We start from the raw sequence: 14,955 nt of genomic DNA on the forward strand, positions 1-14,955 counted from the left end.
TTTTTTTTTTTTTTTTTTTTTTTTTTTTTTTTTTTTTTTTTTTTTTTTTTTTTTTTTTTTTTTTTTTTTTTTTTTTTTTTTTTTTTTTTGCGGACTGTACATTACCCCAGGTGGAAATTATATCTAGGTGTGTAATTTATATGGTATTCAATAGGTGTGTAATTCACATGGTAAAACATATTAAATAGGTGTGTAATTCACATATTTTCTGGAGTTATAAGATGAGTCCTCAAAATTAATTACGTGCCTTCTATTTCATGCATCATAGATATAAAAAAAAACCAATTAGAAGTACTGCAGTGAAACTCCGCACTTTTCTATTGATATTCGGTACATATTATTGTTACATTTATGAAAAGACAAAAATGTGTGTTTATTACTTATTAAAATCCTTCAATAAACATCGTATGTATTATTTATTTTAAAGAAGTTGAGTTATCATATGTTTAATTTAGTTATCAGTTGAAAAGAATATATTTTTTCAGGGATGCTATATTGAGAAGAAAATTCTAACTAGTTTATGTAAAAATAAATTTAACACAGTTTTTCTATTTACAACAGCTCCTTTTCTTCTTTGTTTTTACTAGGTCTACTGTTGATTGCTCATTCCGTACTGAGACCCTTCCACCATCTTTATTAATCATTGCATCCACTAAAAATCTAAATAGAAAAGAAATGTCCCATAAGAAGTTTATTTGAGATGAAAATTGGTTGCGATTGAAATCACTAAAAAGAAATAAAACTGTCAAATGGGACTAAAATGTGTTTACTTTTCATTAATTAGAAGTTGCTTTTTAGTTTAATCTTCAATTATAACAGTTGAAGAAGCTTTTTGGCCCTTTCTATTGATTTGTCAGTCTTATGTTTCTCCACATTTAAATTTTAATTTCTGACCCCTAATGTGTGTTTTTTCCCTCATTTTTGACAATAATTCTAAAAATTTATATTAAAGGTGGTGGTTGTGCAACGCCTTTTACTTTAAAGGTGACCATCACAAAGCACCATGTGTTTAATTCGATTTTGTAGATGCAAAATAATGTGTACTGAAGTTAATGTAAGTAATGCATATTTATATCCTATACCCTTGTTAACTTTTTTTTTAAAAATAAAGTATACTTTATTTTTTAAACTGTAATCAGTTGTTCAGTAAAAAAATTCCTCTTTTGCTTAACCAGTTAAGAGCTAGATTTAATTTTTGAAATTCCCCTCAGGATGCGGATTTAAAATTAAGCAATGTCGAACACTGGACAAATGGTCCTATTATGAAATTTGCGTAAAACGATAAAGGGTTACATTTTGCAAATGGTCCTATTATGAAATTTACATAAAACGATAAAGGATTACATTTTTATTTAATAAAAAATTAACAATTCATTTCTAAAAAGGTTACTATTAGTAGAAATTTTTTAAAAGTATTGTCAAAAAATAATAAAATACTCAAGATACAATTTAAGAATAATTCGAGGAGAATTGAGGAAAATACAGTTTTTGGATCGGATTTGTGTATTCAGTTCAAGATTGTTCTCTGTATCAAGATTTCTCTGCATTCTGGAGCAAAAGGCCAATTATTGCTCGCATACAAGTTACGACTTACATATGTAATTGATTCCTGGGAAAATAATTTGCAGTTATATAAAGAAAACTTATCCCCAAATAATATTCTAATTGTATTCTATTGAAATTTCGAGTTTTGATAGTCAATGGTAATTTTTCATTTTATTTTTGTGTAAACGTCATACGCACTGTAATAGAGATTTGGTCCGTTGTGTATTGTTAATATGAGATATTTTAAAAGAAACGAAATAGCATCAGAATTTATTTTAATTCTTTAGGGACATTTACTTTCCCTGGGACATGTATGTCTTGTGTACGAAAACCCCATTGGGATATATGTGGCCTATGTAAAAAACCCGTTGTGACACATTTCCCATCACCCCCCCCCCAATTCCCCAAATAGTTAGTTTTTATTTTGGCAGAGTGTTATTTTAACCTTATTTGATCTATTAAAGTCGCAATTTTTTTTTTTTTATTGGAAAAAAACTGGTCTTCAAAGAGTTAAACCTCTACCTTAACACTAGAAATTTTCCGAATTATAGCGATGAATGGTATAGATATGTACCGAAGAATTATCTGAAAATTCTATTGAATTATATGTAAATAAGNAATAGTTAGTTTTTATTTTGGCAGAATGTTATTTTAACCTTATTTGATCTATTAAAGTCGCAATTTGTTTTTTTTTATTGGAAAAAAACTGGTCTTCAAAGAGTTAAACCTCTACCTTAACACTAGAAATTTTCCGAATTATAGCGATGAATGGTATAGATATGTACCGAAGAATTATCTGAAAATTCTATTGAATTATATGTAAATAAGTGCAATTAACCTTGAAATTATCAGATTAGAATGAATAATATGAAAAATGTATAAATTAGTTTAAAATATTACAAAAAAAGATTTTTACATTTGTAGGATTTAGCAGTATTTTAGTTTTATGATTACGCTATACTAATTATAGATAAAAACCAAATGATTATTAAAATGATAGATGTTTTCAAAATTATAATAGTAGAGTTCAAAAAATATACTGGTTATTCTAAAAGTAAACTGATAATTTAAAAAATCAATAAGAAAAAATTAAAGGGATATAAATGTATGGTTTGCAGCTTTCTGCGTAAGAATCTAAATTTTATTGTTACAAAACTTCAAAATTAATTACAAAGTTTATAAACAAATGGTGCTGCTGACTAATAAAACTAAAGAAAAAAAATTGGTGTTTTTGTTGCTTATCAGATCATTCCATTTAAAACATTTGCATCAGCGTCTGTTAATTTTTTTTATCAGACTGCACCATATTGTTGCTGGAAACAATGGTTATTTAAAAATATATATATCTTCCTAGTTTTCTCACCAGCTCCATCTACTGACGAACTTAGTTACTAATTTTGAAATTTGATTAAACTATCATCTGGTTTTCTAAACAAAACGCAACAAACAGTACAGTTCTATCTTTCTAAAGCCAGTCTGAAACACATAAAAAAACTATAATATGCGTGTAAATTTTATGATGATTATTCTCAGATTTTTCTGTTCATGTACTTCATAGTTTTTAGTAGTGTTTACACATAAAACTTACTTCAAAAAGTATAAGTAATGTGCTTCGAGTAGTTTTTAAGTATTTACTTATTGGTACATTTGCAAGCTTGTGTGCTCAATTAAGGCTTATCAAATAGAAGGACAGATAGCACAATACAGATACATCCCGGGTAACAGCAGGATTCGAACCCACTGCGTTTGACGGGCGATACCGCTCGACCAGTTTTTAAGTAAATATGCATTAATGTTGAGAATACCACTGTTGTCAAAAAATACAAACCGAAGCTCAGAATTACTAGCTTAATATTTGAAAACATACCTTTCTAATTTTGATATTTATACAGAAACATAAACTAAAGTGAACTAAAATTGTACTGCTAACAAAAGGTATTAAACAAAAAGAATATCCTTCATACATCATTTATTCACAAAAAATTTTGAGTCTGATTTTGTTACTCAAAATATCATTTCCACATATTTGTTTGCATATTTAAGATTGATGTCATTGAAATTATTTAAGATTGATGTCTTTAAAATTTCATATTTTTTACGCGTTATCATTTCTTTAGTTGTTAGTAAATATATTCTAAATATAATGACTTTAATTGAAATGTCTTACTTCATGCAGTCATCTACCATCAAACCTTCTTTTGCCGAAACTTCCGTCCAGCCTATGTAGTTTCCTTTTCTGTATGCGTATTCTATTTCTTCTTGATTGACATCTCTTACAGGTAAATCACACTGTAAATAAAATATTGAGAGTTTTAATTCTTGCTTAAGAAAACTCTTTATATTTATTCAGAGAACTAAAAGGATATATTTATTACAATACTCCGTATTTATTAGTATGCAAATTAGTTATATACTTCGAAATGTTTATAAATCTTTGTCTTTGAGAATGTCTATGTTGGCCTAATTTGAAGAAGTCTCGAAATCTCATTTTCTAACTATCTAATATGTGATGCAGGGTTTTCCAAGATGACCGCCCTTAATGTATATAATTTTAGAATTCTTGTGAAAAAATGAAGTCAGAAAAGCATATTCATTAGTGGTTGCAAATTAATATGTAAGCGAAGGAAAAAAAAGTGCTATCGAAATCTGCTTGATTGCTGGAAGAAACAAAGAAATTGAAATATGACTATAAAACCCAGTTTCAACCGACAAGAGCCATGATGGCTCAGGGTTTTGTGGTTTTCCTCTCATGTAACGCAAATGCTGTCTAATTAAATCAAAAAGCACTCCACGAAGGTAAATTTCTCCTAATACTTGATCCAGGACTTCCTTTGTCTTCTGGATTGGGTTCCAAATCACAAGGCTACGGAGTTGAACATTAATAGTCGTAAACTCAAAATTGCGTCGGCTGTTCAAGGATGGTTATAAAATAAAATAAAACAATTTTTCTTCAGTGGTAGATGGATCATGGGTTAGAATCTCCTTGCCGTCGGGCTAACCGTGGGAGATTTTCGTACTTTTCCTCTCCATGTAACTCAAAAGCGGTTAGTTCCATAAAAAAGTAATTTGATTCTAGAGTTCCCTAGTATTCTAGGTTGGACAAGGATACGGAGTTGAATATTGAACTCAGAATTTGGTTAACTCAGCTTATGAAATAAAATATTAAATCGAACAGGTTTTATACACTTAACAGTTAATTCAAGAGATGATCACCTTGATGTTAATTTCATTTTGTATATTTCGCTATATCTTTCGAACTGTTTAAGCAAATCAATACTTTTTGCGTAGAATTAAAAAATTCATTTTTCCAATGATAATACACTGTTGTGCAAAACTTAAGCAACAAGTGCGTTTTTTGTCATAACTCTACAAGAAATCATCCCACTGAGATGAAATTTAAATATGATGTACTTCATTTTGTACTTAAACGATGCTAAAAGAATAATGGCGCAAAAATGAATATAAAGCTTAAAGTAGGGAATGGAACAAAAAAAGGCTTTATTTGTTATATAGTAGCGTTACGCATGATTGCCTGAAGAAGCGTAAGTACAACTGGCAGATGTTCCCTAGTATGGGATATGCCCTCCCTTTACTGTAATTGTTGCTTGGCATCGTCTCTCCATGCTGAGCACCAGATTATCCAGGAGTTCTTCTGGTAAACGTCTCCATTCCTCCTTTAACGCATCTTTCATCTGATGGGTCTTACCAGGAGGATGCTGTCGTGTCGCAAGACGTCTCCCTAATGCATCCCACACACGCTGTATGAGATTTAGATCTGGAGAGTAAGCTGGCCAATCCATTCACTTTCCAGTAGCTCTTGAACATTAGCAGTACGGTGTGGCCGGGCATAAAAATGAAGTCTGGTCCAATGGCCCCTCGGAACAGACGCACATGGGGTAGGATTACCTCATTGCAGCAGCGGTTTCCAGTTACAGAACCTCTGTCGAAGATCTGAAACTCAGTCCGCCCGTTCAACATAATGCCCCAGACGACAACTCCAGGACCACCGTAACGATCTCTTTCCGCGATGTTATTGGGATGAAATCGAGCTCCAACCTCTCTCCAGATCAACTGACGTTGAGAATCGCTTGTAGCACTAAAACGACTCTCATCTGTGAAGAGGACGCGACTCCATTGATGAGGTGTCCAGGTTTCGTGTTCTCTGCACCACTCTAAACGGTGCCGCCGATGGCTAACTTTTAAAGGTATGCAGCGTTCAGGACGTCTAGCAAATAAGCCACCTTTGTGGAGGCGTCTGGCCACTGTAAATCTTGATACTTGTCGTCCTGTGGCTGTGCACAGTTGCTGAGATATGGCGCTCGCTGACTGAAAACGGTTTCTTTTCGCCTGGAGGACAATGTAACGGTCATCTCTTGGTGTTGTTTTCCTTGGACGGCCACCACCAACCTTCCGAACAGCTGTACCAGTAGTTTTAAAGGCATTCCAAGCACGAGAAACAACACTTTTGTTGATCCCGAACTCTTCGGCGACACTGGTCACACTACGCCCCTCCTCAAGCTTCCCAATCATTCTTCCTCGAGTAAAGTCGTCTAAATGATTTCTTGAAGACATGTTTCACAAAACAAATCACTTGCACTTGCAGCGAATGTCTTTAACTACGGTGCTCTTCATCCTTTTATCACAGCTTTGACCTGCGCGCGCCGACCCACAAGGTTTACGTACACTTACATCACCTACGACGTTTTATTTCTAAAATTTGCATACAAATAATCTTTCTACTGAATTACGTGCATATTATACTGTAATTTCATGGCTATCTTATACTTTGTTGGGGAGCTGTGACCGAAAAACTACTTGTTGCTTAAGTTTTGCACACCAGTGTATATTTCAACCAAAATATGAATTTTCAGTATTATTAATTATTTAATTTAATGATGATTAATGCATTTTCATCGTGAGACATAAAAAATTTTACATTAATCTAAACTATAAAGATTAAAATGATAAAATTAAAAATTTGAATGAAATCTGTCAAATTGTTTCTGAGTAACAAAATTTCATAAAAAATTGCAAATTTTAATTTCTAAAGACAAAATCGGTCCAAATTTTGAATTTTGTTATTAAAGTTACATAGTCTGGATAGATGTAAAAAATGTTACACCTTTTTTTTATCATTGTCAAGTTAAATAAACGTGTATAAAAAAAATCCTGAAATATTATATTTTGCCCGAACTTATCTCTGGAAAAATGATTTTAGTAATTCTATGCAAAAAAAATTTTTTATTCGCTTAAATAGATCTAGAGTTATAGCGAAATGCGGATAAAGTTATCTTTAAATCAAAAGTAATTCAGCTTTTCCTTTTTTATTTCACATTTTGCTCATCCGATATTTTTGATATTGTATATACATAAAGTTCACGTATATCTTATCAGAATATAATTAATAAAATTGTCTTTTGTATTTAAGAATTTTTTTTTTATCAAATACAATATTAACAAACATAAAAAAGATTTTCAAACATTAAATATGCTTTATGTAGTTATTAAAATGAAAAGCTTAATCTCGAGTGTCATGACAATTTTATTTAAATAGTAATTCTCTAGGTATTTTTTTTATAGAAATATCTAAACAAAAAGTAAAGTTTTTCTACACTGTAAAAACTGTCGTGTAATATCTCTCCGAATATGATGTTGAAAACCTCCAAAATTGTGTAAAGAAACACTGCGAGCGTTCATATAGGATTTAAAGAGTGTGATTTAAATCTTAACACGAAGAATTAAATAATCTTACACCAAAATTCTCACGCTTTCTCTCCATTCGAGAATTATTTTCACTTTGGAAAACGCCAATGTTGGCGTGTTTTGAATATCAAAAATTCAGGAAACGCAAAGTATAGAATATCGCGAGTAGTTTGTTTACTATCTGGAATGAGCAGGCGAGAATTTGTTATTTTCAACCCTGTTATCCTTCTACAGAAACGAAAAATTCGCTGCTAAATATGTATGTTTTAGTTGTGTAATAAGGATAATTGAAATCACTGAGAACTGTATAAACTGATTTTAATGTGTAATTTCTATCTGCTTCCGTTTACTTAAGCCTAGTTCTAATTCGCCTTAAGATTCTCTCTGTTATACGCGTGTGTTAGATTTACAATTTAATTTTAAGACTTGTTTATATTAAGATTTGTGCATTCTAAATTAATGATTCTTACTTTACATTGTATAGTAAAAATAACTTTGCTGACTCTTATGTGTGTATCTCTCCGTGTATCTTATCTTACTGTAATTATAAATTTTAGCACTACTGAATAACAAAAATAGTGACGGCTACTTTACACTAAGTTGTGTAAAGAACATTGGTACAGTGAAACACTAGATCCAAGAGTTATGTATGGCGTTTTTCACTACACCACTTTGGTGTAAAGTAGTTACCACCATTCATAAAAGTTTATATAAATTTTTTAAAATGTATAAAAATTTTAAATTTTTTATTGTGCGTTTTTAGTCCCTAACCGTTCGCACAGTCTAGATTGAACTATTGAAAAACTAAAATATATTCTTTACAGCTATCATAGGATAAAAAGTGAATTATTAGCTAGCAAATCAAATGTTTTGAATGAATTCTAACTGATGTTCGAATTTAACAGTTTTCCACCAAACTATGAGCTCAGCATTGAAAAACTCATCTTGAAACTTAGGTTTTTTGGGAATATTTTGTACTAATCCTCTTATCAACCGACTAACTTCCATTAAATAGAATTTTTTAGCACACTTTATCTAAAAATATCGGAAATATCATCATGATTTTTATTTTATAATAAACATTAGATACATATGAATGAACCAGTGGCATGCAGGAGTAACTGGATACCCGATTATACTTGATTAGATGCCATTGAAAAGAAGAGTGAAATTAATGGAAAAAAGGGGCAAAAACCGCCTATTTAATTTAAAAAATTTAATTTAATTTTTTATAAAAAGTTGAATCAGTCATTTAAATTCATTTTCAGGTATGTTTAAAAATTTATTCTACGGTAAAAAAAATTATTATTTCCAACGAATTATCCTTAAATTTTTTTTAAATAAAAAGAATTCTTAAAACTCGATCTGAAACTTCATTGTTAAACATGTTGAAAATCATAGGTTATTCTTAACAGATTATTTTGTTTAAAGTAAATGTTATCTGTTAAAGATATAATTACACAATTAAAGTAGTGGTGGATTTAAGTTTTCGTGTCCTTAGTCGTCAATAGATTCATTTGTTCAATTTGTGTAGATGCATTATCAGCATTTGTTTTGGCTGGATTGAATACCTTCACGCCACTGGAACAAACCCTAAAAATGATCAAATTCTTACTTTGTTTCCAAGCAAAATAGAAGGTAATAAGGAACCGTCAGATAAGTGACATTTAGCATCAACATCTTTTTTCCATTTCATTGCACTGAGAAAAGTACTTCGTTTATTTAGATCAAACATAACAATACAACCTTGAGCATCTTTATAATATACTCGCGTCATCCATGTGAATCGTTCTTGACCTGAAACTCGAAAACAATTTTTTTTTTTATATTTGCAAATTTATGGCGATTCGAAATAACATAATTGCACTTTTTACGATATAATAGTTCATGCAGTTTTACACTACTTTGTAGTAGAAAACATATTTCGAAAAGATGCCTATAAGCAGGCTTGTACCCTAAATTTCTTTCCAGTAGGGTACTTCCACAGCGTCATTTTGATTACTTTCTGGTCTATATTTGTTTATTAATTTGATATATCATCTAAATTAGCAGAGAGGCCAACTTGCTCCGTTTTGTGGGCAAAATCTTTTTAGGTTGCAAAATTTATACCTAAGTGGATCAAATATAAATGAGTTTAATTTATATGTTATAAATGATAAAATGATTATAAATGAATTAACTTAATATTAAAATTTTACTTTCGGGAAATATAAAAATGTTATTTTTCTATTTAATGCCCGTGAACTTCCACACACTTTTTCAAACGTTTTGGAAGTTTTTTTTAATCCCGGTGGCGTAGAAAGAAATACGTCGTGTAGTGAATTGATTGCACTTCTTCATTGGATGAAAATCTCTCTCAGAGGCTTCTTGCAACAGTCTAAATATATGGTAGTCCGAAGGTGCCAAGTCCAGGCTATATGGAGGATGTGCATCTGCTTCCCAGTGTAACGCTTATAACTTCTGTTGTGTTACTGTGGTTTTATGCGGCTTTTGACAAAGGTCTTTTCGTGTATATTTGTGATTTGTGTTCAAAATTCTAGGCGCCTCCCTCGCTGAAATTTTTCGACATTCCAAATCGTCATGAATTATGCTTTGTATATTTCCATAACTTATCTCTGTTATAACACTAATTTTTCGAACTTAACTTCGTCAGTCATTATGAATGAGGTCATGAACTTGGTCAATTTTCTCTCTGTCGTAAGACTCGTACTTGGTCGAAAAATATGACATAAGTTTTCAACTTCTTCTTAGCCTTGTTTGAATAACTTGTGCCATTTGAATACTTGAGCCTTCGACAGGGTATCATTGCCGAACTGTGCCTGTTATCTGCCCAAAATTTCATTAGATTTGACATTTTTCCCTTGTTACAAATGAAATTATAATGCGATGTGCAACGGCATAAGAAACTTTACGCTCACTTATGATTCAACTTACTGAAAAAAAGAACTTTCAAAGAAATAAACACTGCCAAACAATTATTTAGACTAGATAAAATTCTATTGTTCCCTTGACAATGAGAATAAAAATCTTCTGCTGCTATTAAAAAAGTCTCATTCATATTTGATCCACCTAAGTATTTTAATGTATGATTCTCTATTAAATAAATTCGTTATTAAAATATCCAGTACATATAAATTATTCTGAAGTTTACAAAAACGCTTCTTCATCCGTGAGCCTTTTTAAGTGTACATTCAGTTTTGCAACATTTTTTTTTTAACGTTAAAAATTTTTAAAACATGAACAAAGGAATATTTTCTTAGAGAAGAAAATGTCGATTACCATGAAGCAATACTGTATCTCAACATACGCAAAAGAAGTTGCTATATTTAGTGATACTTTTATCTTTTTGATCATTGATTTTTGAAATACGTTTTAGTTTTCTGCCAAATAAGTTTAAACCATCGCCAATTCTTTTGGGGACAATACAATTCCTAAGGAAGACAAATAGAAAGTATAGTCATAATTTAATTCTTCTGCAGCTGAAACTGGAATGGCTTTTAACAAATTTCTATTTTCACTGAATCAAGTAGTCAGTTGGGTTAAGATTATATGAAAGGTTTTACTGAATGATGATTGATATTGGTTAATTGTAATTATTTTCATTAAAACAAAACCTGTAAGAGATAAACTGTCAATTTTTCGACTTTTAATTTGATGTTCCTATTTCAATCAATTTGTTTCTCAAGTATTATCAAAGAGACTACTTTCTTTATAATTTTCGTCATTCCGCATATTTTTAATAAATGAGATTAAAGATGAGCAGTGCCTTGAAAACGCTAAAACTTGACCAATGACTTAAGGTAAATCTGATGTGGTAGTCCTAGCGAAAAAGTTTAGCAAAAACTACAGCAAATGCCCCGTACAATCAAATTTCAAAGTAAGAAAAAATTAACGAAAATCACGTTAGAAGTCAAACATCAAATTACACTGGGAAACAAATTTTTTGTTGAATCTATACAAACACTTGTTCTTGCCTAATTCAGGTATGAGGATTTCAAATCTGAAATTAGTTTAGCTCCTGAAGCTACAGGTTTTTTAAAGGACATTTCCAGCCTATTCTTTGTCGAAATGTACAAGTTTAAAAACCATATACATATAACAGGGGGTAGCATAAATATTGCGACAAACTTCTAGGGGAATAAGAGCACATCACCAGGATTAAAATTACATTCGAACCCATGCCCGGTAATGTCGTCGGGAGAGCTAGGGGATGTCGTCTAGGGGAGCTTCCCAGTTACGACCTGTTCAAAAGTACATGAAGAAATAGTTTATAATAGAGAAAGCACCCCTAGAGGCGCATGCCGATATTTCAGAAGTTTGTCTCAACCCCCAATTATATTTATCGTTTTTAAACTGTACATTTCGACAAAAAATAGACAAAAATGTCATTTAAAAAAATTGTAGTTTGAAAAGAGGAAGTGATTGAAGATTTGAAATCAGCGGTATAAAAATATCCAAGATTTGTTAAAAAAAGAAAAAAAGTATCTTGCAACAGAAAAATAAAATTGGTTTCCAGTGTTATTTATCAACCTCAAAAACTAGTAACATTCAACGATTCTACTGATTCAATGAGTTCATAGTTTTATAGCCTTGGGAAAGAAAATTATTTGATTTCAGAATTCGTTGTCTGTATTGACCTAGAAAGTTGTAGATTTAAATCATGGACTGTCAAATTATTTATTAATCTCCAAAACTAATAACATTCAATGATTCTACTGAATCGAGGAGTTCATAGTTTTATAGCTCTGAGGAAAAAAAGTTTGATTTTAAAATCCGTTGTCTGTATTGAAGATTGTAGAAAGTGTGAAAATGTTCTAGAAGATGTAATAACGGAAAATAATACAGTCATGTGTCATCTGAGTTAAATTTTCCGTATCGTTGCAATCTTTTGGGGAATAAAATGAGGCGGAACTCAACCCCGAATGACAGCCCCTTGGCTATCTAGAGTAGAATCCAGGCTCTACCTATAAGGCTAAATAGAAAAGATCTTTGAATAGACGCACAATAATAACTTTTCATTAATATTAAATATCACAAAGCAGTGTTTTCCATACCCTCAAACTAGCTTTTCCTCATTTGATACCCACAGATTACTTATGAACTACATAAACCCTCATTTATAATACAACTTTCATTCAATATAATATCATTCTGTCAAACAAATTCCGATGCGTGGCATCATTAATATATAACTTGTTAAATTTTGATATAGCTTTCTTCGATTAAGCGTTTGTATGCTATTCTCTGGTTAGCGATAAGGCTTTTTTTCGTAAACCCGATTGTTAAATTAAGTCTCTTTCAAACTAAAAAAGTTAAGACGGCCACTATAGATAAAGTTTTCTAATTCATCCCGATTGGGGTGCACACTATTTTTTATGGTGGTTAGAGCATCCGACTACGTCCGTTTAGGTCCTTGGCCAGCAGTCAACAAACATCGCTTTTACGCACTCTCCTAAACATTGGTGACTACGGACACTCGAACACGAAATGCAACTATATCACTCCTCGACTAACTACATCACATTGTTTCACGGTTCTCCTTGATAGTACAAACAAATCGCCTTGTTTCACGGTTCTCCTTGATAGTACAAACAAATCGCCTCTGCCCACATCGTCAAGACCCGAAATGTATTGGAATGGCGACTTCACTCACGCACGGGCCGTGCGGCCTCTTAGTCTCTTGAAACGCTAACGACTGACAACGAGTCCTTTCGTTCACAGAGTGTGCGGTGGCTACTACTATATATAAAGCTTCCTAATTCACTGGAGTGTTCACTCTTTTCCATGGTGGTTAGAGCATCCGACTACCACCCCAGAGATTCTTAGTTCGAATCCTGCAGGTAGCTAACAAATATCTTTTCCACACACTCTCAGAAACATTAAGAGAGCCTGGATTCTATGTATCCACCATTTACAAGTGTTTTCAGGGAGAACCTTACACGCGCATAGTTTCCTGGGAATACTTTTGCTAGCATGTTTAATCAGGTAAAAACGTGATTCCTAATGTAGTTTGATTCGCTTCATTCACTTTTGAATTATGGAAATGTGTAATGTATTTTAAGATAATTAATTGAAGTTCTCACCTGCAATATCCCATAGCTGAAGTTTGATCACTTCTTTATCAGATTTCCACAAAACCTTCATGGCAAAATCAACTAAATAAAAAATGAGAGTTTTTTTTTTTTAATATTACTCTTCAGTCCAGTGTGAGTCATAATGATTACACTTTTGGAATCCATTAAAAAGTCAAAAAAGAAAACACATTAAGGGTCGTAAGTTCACATTTAAGTGACACAGAATATAAACATTTTCCAACCTTAAATAATCACTATTGAGATCAATAAAAACAAGGGAGGGTTTAAAGCAATTATTTATCTATTTATCAATCTATTTTAGGATGAAGCTTAAAGCCGATTAATAGCAAGAGACGTATAGCTCAACTAGACAAATAAAGGGCTTTTTTATTATTTTAATTCATCTTTTGCTCTTCCTGAAATTAGTAATTATTGGGTTAAGTTTAGATAGTTTAGACTTTTCTCACTTGAACATTAATCTGCGAACTCTAAAATTTATTATTTTTTTTACATAATTTTTTACTACAATTCTTAAAATATATATTGAGGATGGTCCATACGGAACAGATTATACGACTAACTTTAAGCTGTAGATAGCCTTATATTTTGAGAAGCAATAAAAAAAAAAGAGAGAGAGAGAGATGTTTCTAAAATTTTACACAAATTAAAATACTTGTTCTGTTTACGTGATTGTGGCGTGTTGATCATAAAGATGGGGCGTGATATGTTTATACACAATGCATCAAAGATTATTTGCCTTTAATCTATAAATATATATTTAAGAAATGGATACAATAAACTCCCGATAATCCGTAGTAAGATGAACAATAGTGAGTATAAATTACCACGAACAATAGCGCGTATAGCAAAAGTATTTTGTTTACAGCGGGGTTTGTTTCAAGATATAGTATGCCTAAATGTGATTCAACCAATGATAATTTGTTCAAGAGAAATTCTATACCATGATATTCTATCCCTATAAGATTCAGTCTTGCAATATTTGTACCAATTGTCCCACGTTTTTTCTTTCCGTTATATTTTTACCGTTGATAAGAAATACCGATTTTATTAACTATTATTATTAATACATTAAAATGAATTAGTAATCGTTCTGATGGCAGTTATAGAAATAAAAAAATTGCTATTAATTTAGTTCTTGGCTTGAGAACAGTGAGCCTTTTTGTTACATTTCTTAAGGTACTTTGAAGAAAAGAAAGATTTTCCTTGGAGTTTTGGGCAGCATCTTACCCACGCATAGGAAGGTATTTAATGGTATTTAATATCATTTCATATCAGGATGCAATAGAAGTTATGAGTTAGTTCAACCATGAGTTAATAATTGTGAGAAAAAGCTTTTCAATAATTACGCACTAGAATTAAGATGTGCCACTTATTTTATATATATATATATATATATATAAAATTCTTGTTTAAACTATAATTAATATTTCTGTATATTTGTAAACAAAATTTTAACCTCCTTTCTTTTGAAACTTTAAATAATTGATTGAGGTTGGCTGGAAGTAGTTGCCAGACGCGGATTATACGGGTAAGGGTTTTACTAACCTATGTACGTATCCGCGTCTGGAAGGAAAGAAAGAAAAAAGGTCCCCTTGCCATCAGGCTAACCATG

The 14,955-nt window shown here is 31.5% G+C and overlaps 2 protein-coding genes across 4 annotated transcripts in view; both read right to left on the reverse strand.

Annotated features, from left to right (window-relative positions):
- Positions 1 to 397: 397 nt before the first annotated feature.
- LOC107448407 (ras-related protein Rab-7L1) overlaps positions 398 to 14,955 on the reverse strand; it is a 32,327-nt gene continuing 17,769 nt past the window's right edge. For all 3 annotated transcript variants that reach the window (XM_016063588.3, XM_016063586.4, XM_016063589.4), the window contains exons 4-7: positions 13,332 to 13,403; positions 8,864 to 9,045; positions 3,713 to 3,834; positions 398 to 660 (exon numbers count right to left, since the gene is read on the reverse strand). In XM_016063588.3, coding sequence (XP_015919074.1) covers positions 549 to 660; positions 3,713 to 3,834; positions 8,864 to 9,045; positions 13,332 to 13,403 — 488 coding nt within the window. In that variant the 3' untranslated portion in view covers positions 398 to 548. The remainder of the gene's footprint in view (positions 661 to 3,712; positions 3,835 to 8,863; positions 9,046 to 13,331; positions 13,404 to 14,955) is intronic.
- Positions 4,645 to 6,251, reverse strand: LOC139427131 (uncharacterized). Its single transcript, XM_071187893.1, has one exon. The coding sequence runs from the start codon at positions 6,115 to 6,117 to the stop codon at positions 5,248 to 5,250; it is 870 nt and encodes a 289-aa protein (XP_071043994.1). The 5' UTR covers positions 6,118 to 6,251; the 3' UTR covers positions 4,645 to 5,247.

Source organism: Parasteatoda tepidariorum, chromosome X1, assembly GCF_043381705.1.
Source record: "Parasteatoda tepidariorum isolate YZ-2023 chromosome X1, CAS_Ptep_4.0, whole genome shotgun sequence".
Lineage (NCBI taxonomy): Eukaryota > Metazoa > Arthropoda > Arachnida > Araneae > Theridiidae > Parasteatoda > Parasteatoda tepidariorum.

Coding starts and splice junctions, on each gene's coding strand:
- LOC139427131 (XM_071187893.1), bottom strand. CDS start 6,117: ATGTCTTCAAGAAATCATTTAGACGACTTTACTCGAGGAAGAATGATT.